General features: G+C 33.8%; 1 protein-coding gene across 1 annotated transcript; it reads left to right on the forward strand.

Annotated features, from left to right (window-relative positions):
- Positions 1 to 574: 574 nt before the first annotated feature.
- Positions 575 to 3,142, forward strand: LOC118756920. Its single transcript, XM_036491655.1, has 2 exons — positions 575 to 2,563; positions 2,855 to 3,142. The coding sequence occupies exons 1-2, from the start codon at positions 797 to 799 to the stop codon at positions 3,020 to 3,022; spliced, it is 1,935 nt and encodes a 644-aa protein (XP_036347548.1). The 5' UTR covers positions 575 to 796; the 3' UTR covers positions 3,023 to 3,142.
- The last annotated feature ends 474 nt before the right edge of the window (positions 3,143 to 3,616 follow it).

Consider the following 3,616-nt stretch of genomic DNA (forward strand, 5'->3'; position numbering starts at 1 on the left):
CCATAACACATGTACATACATACATGTATATGTATTATTTTCTGGATTTTTAATGATGTGGTTAGGATCTATTGTTTTATGTTTAAAAGGAGTTTTTTAGTTTAGGAGATTAGGAGAGGAGAGAGATTAGGCAGGCAAACGGGTTGTTTGGTCAGCAAAAATTTATGGGATAAAAATTGCATCAACTAAGAATTTCGAATAAAGGATTGTATATACACATGCAGATATGTATATATATACATATATCCACAAATGTATGTATTTATTTGTGTATGTATAGATATGTTCTCATGTACAGAAGAATAGATGCGTGCTATTTTGACCATCTACTAGGTAGGTACATACATATGTGCATACATAGCTATGTAAATAGGTATAATATTTTTAATATTCAATAATTTCTTAAAAAATTTAAACTTATACATGAAAGAAAGCTGCGAGCGCCTTGTTACCTGCGAGGCATTGAGCACGAGTACGCTCGCTCGCTCGAACTCCAAGTTTATGCCTATCCTGGTTTAGGTATGCATAATTTCTGCATTGTTAACGATGTGGTCAGTTATGGAAAAAACGACAATTAATGCATAGAAATATCCGTAAAAGACCAAAAAATTCATTTGGTTTGTACTCAGCTGCAATTGAAACCCATTGTGTATTGTTAGTGTTTTGGAAATTGGTATCTCTACCCGTTCGGGTTGTTTTCGTACTCTGGTCACAACCGTTATTTGCGAGTTCTGTACGTTTTTGGTTTGTAGTTAGCATTTAGTTTCATTTGGTTCAGCAACATATAAATTTTACTATGGCAGCTAAAAACGAAATTTGGATGTATTTCGAAAACAACGCAGACATGGGTTTAGCTACGTGTAAAACGTGCAAAAACAAGCTTAGGAATAATCGAGTGTCTAATTTAAAAGCGCATTTAATTAAATTGCACAAAATTAATTTGAATGAAGCAAGTAATGAACAGTTTGAACCACCGGAGTCGTCAATTTCATCTAAAAGTGCTGGTAAAATAATTCGAAAAAAGAAAATTAAAATTGAGGTGAATAAAAAACAATTGATAAGGTCATATATCGGATTGGTAACGGAGGACTGCATTCCGTTCAATATTTTGAATTCACCAAACATAAGAAATTTCATAGATTCGTTTTGCGATGGCCTTAGAGTGTCGGACGGAAAAAAAATTACGCTGAATGCATCAAACTGCAAAAAAACATTGTTTATGGTTGCGAATAACATAAAATTGGAAATCACCAATGAAGTGAAAAACAAACTGTTATCATTGAAAATAGACAGTGCTACAAGGCTGTCCAGAAATATATTTGGTGTAAGTGCTCAATTTATTAGTGCGGTACGAATTAAATCTATTATTTTGGGAATGATAGAATTGAAAGGAGCTGGATCAAGCACAGCCAAAAATCTTGCCATTGAAGTGTTGAATGTGCTAAAGCGATACAACATTAATTTAACCCAAATCGTCTCAATAACATCTGATAACGGTGCAAACATGCTGAGAGCGACAAACATTTTATCATTTATTTCTGAAGAGGATGCTGAAGAAAACGACGAATTCTGCACTAACGATGAATATTTAAAAAAAATTGAACTTGTAGAAAAAGTGCCAAACGTGCTAATAGGAAATATACAAGTTTGCCGATGTGCAGCACATACAACCCAGCTGGTCGCTCTTGACGTTGCAAAATCGTCTGGCATGCTGAAATACCTATGGAATTGTCGTAATCTTACAAAATACATCAGAAAAACGTCAAATGGCTATCGCGAAATATTTCAGTTAAAAGGATTGAAAATGCCCCAACTAGATTGCCCTACGAGATGGGGATCCACGTATACTATGTTGCAGGATTTATTAGCAGCAAAGCATATGTTAACTAAAATCGAATCTATTAAAAATAAATCTGAGGATGAAAACTTCGAAGTGGATACGTTGTTTTGGGATTTCATTGAATGTTATTGCACAGTTTCCCATCCCTTGCAAAAAACTATAACAAAGTTTCAAGAGGAGCAATTACACTACGGAAACTTTTACGCACAGTGGCTTAAACTAAAAATAAGCACCGAAAAAATCGTAAGCGATTCAAGTCAGGAGCTAATAACAACAATTGGGAACATGATTTTAAAATCAATAGAAACACGAACAATAACGTTATTTAATAATAAATTTTTAATTTCGTGCTTGTTTCTGGACCCTCGCTTTCAACATACTTTAACTGCACAGCAAAAAACCGAAGCTACTCTTCATTTAAAAACAATTTGGGACAGAATCCATGAAAATAATCCTATTGGACCCTTATACTCCGCGCCAACTTCTGCTTCCACACCGGCCGGCAACTTTTTTGATGAAGAAGATGAACTCATGTATCAATATTTAGTACAAGGAACCCAAGCCGAAATCAACAATACGTTCGACGCGTATGCACGAATTGAGCATCTCCAACTGCCTTTCCAAAGAATTGACGATGTGCTAAAATTTTGGAAGGCAAAGCAGTACACTGACCCAGAATTGTACGAATTAAGTAATGTTTGTTTTGCAGTCCCGCCAACTCAGGTTAATATAACGTTTTCATCATTATTTCCCAAGTTGTTTTTTTCCTGCTGCTCAAAAGTATTAAAAGCAGAGTCCACAAATCTCAGACAATGTTATTTGGAAAATTTGACATGATTGGATTGTGATAATTTGAAATTTAGGACCCTTTTTCCATTGAACAATTATCTATACAGAAACTTAAAATTGAGAGGGCGAGAAAAAAAACAGCTTAGGAAATAGTGGCCACCCTGATGTACATATCTATGTACGAGTACATATTCACTAAGGCTTTAAAAATTTCGTTTTTAACAGGTCACAATTGAGCGAGCATTTTCAACACTAAGGCTGGTTCTTACTGATTACCGTAATCAGCTTAGTCAGGAGACACTCGAAAATATTTTGTTGGTAAAACTGAACCCAAGCTATCTTGACACAGCTATAGAAACTTTACCTCTCTTCGAAGATACACCAGATGAATAATATCTAGTCGTAATTTTCTTATTTTTTATGTTATAATTAGCAATGAATTCAATGAAGACTGTATTTTTCTTTTATTTTTGATTTAAATTTTTCAATATGAAATAAATAATAAGTAATATATTAATAAAAACACTACTTAACAAATTTCAAACTTTTGATTTTTTAAGTTTTCAACCTACTATGAACGGGTAGCGATACCCACTTCCAAAACAGGTACGAAAAGTTGTTGTTCCTTTTGTACTGTTAGGGCGCACTAACAATCAGCGTTGCCAGGTCTTCGACATGAGAAAACGTCCCTCTTGGTCTGAAAAAACGTCATTTCCTACCCAAAAATGTCTTTTTCAAATGTATGCACCCAGAATTGTTCTTATTAAACTTTTATTGTATGCAAAGGTACATATGTACGAAAGGTATATTAAAATGTCATTTCTACAGAGCACATTTAAAATTCATTGTAAACTGGTTTGATATCGTTAATATAAGATTTATTATGAAAATAATTCAAGATCAGTTCTACTTACTAGATTTAGTAACAGAGAAAAATTACTGGGAAGGTAAAAAACGTCAGTTTTTACACAAAAAACCTCAAAACGT

The sequence above is a fragment of the Rhagoletis pomonella genome, unplaced genomic scaffold (assembly GCF_013731165.1).
Source record: "Rhagoletis pomonella isolate Grant_MI unplaced genomic scaffold, Rhpom_1.0 Rhpom_scaffold_13000, whole genome shotgun sequence".
Classification (NCBI taxonomy): domain Eukaryota; kingdom Metazoa; phylum Arthropoda; class Insecta; order Diptera; family Tephritidae; genus Rhagoletis; species Rhagoletis pomonella.

Excerpts from the sequence above, each read along its gene's own strand:
- LOC118756920 (XM_036491655.1), top strand. The coding sequence starts at position 797 with ATGGCAGCTAAAAACGAAATTTGGATGTATTTCGAAAACAACGCAGAC. Across the intron at positions 2,564-2,854 it reads TTGCAGTCCCGCCAACTCAG|GTCACAATTGAGCGAGCATT; the intron begins GTTAATATAACG and ends CGTTTTTAACAG.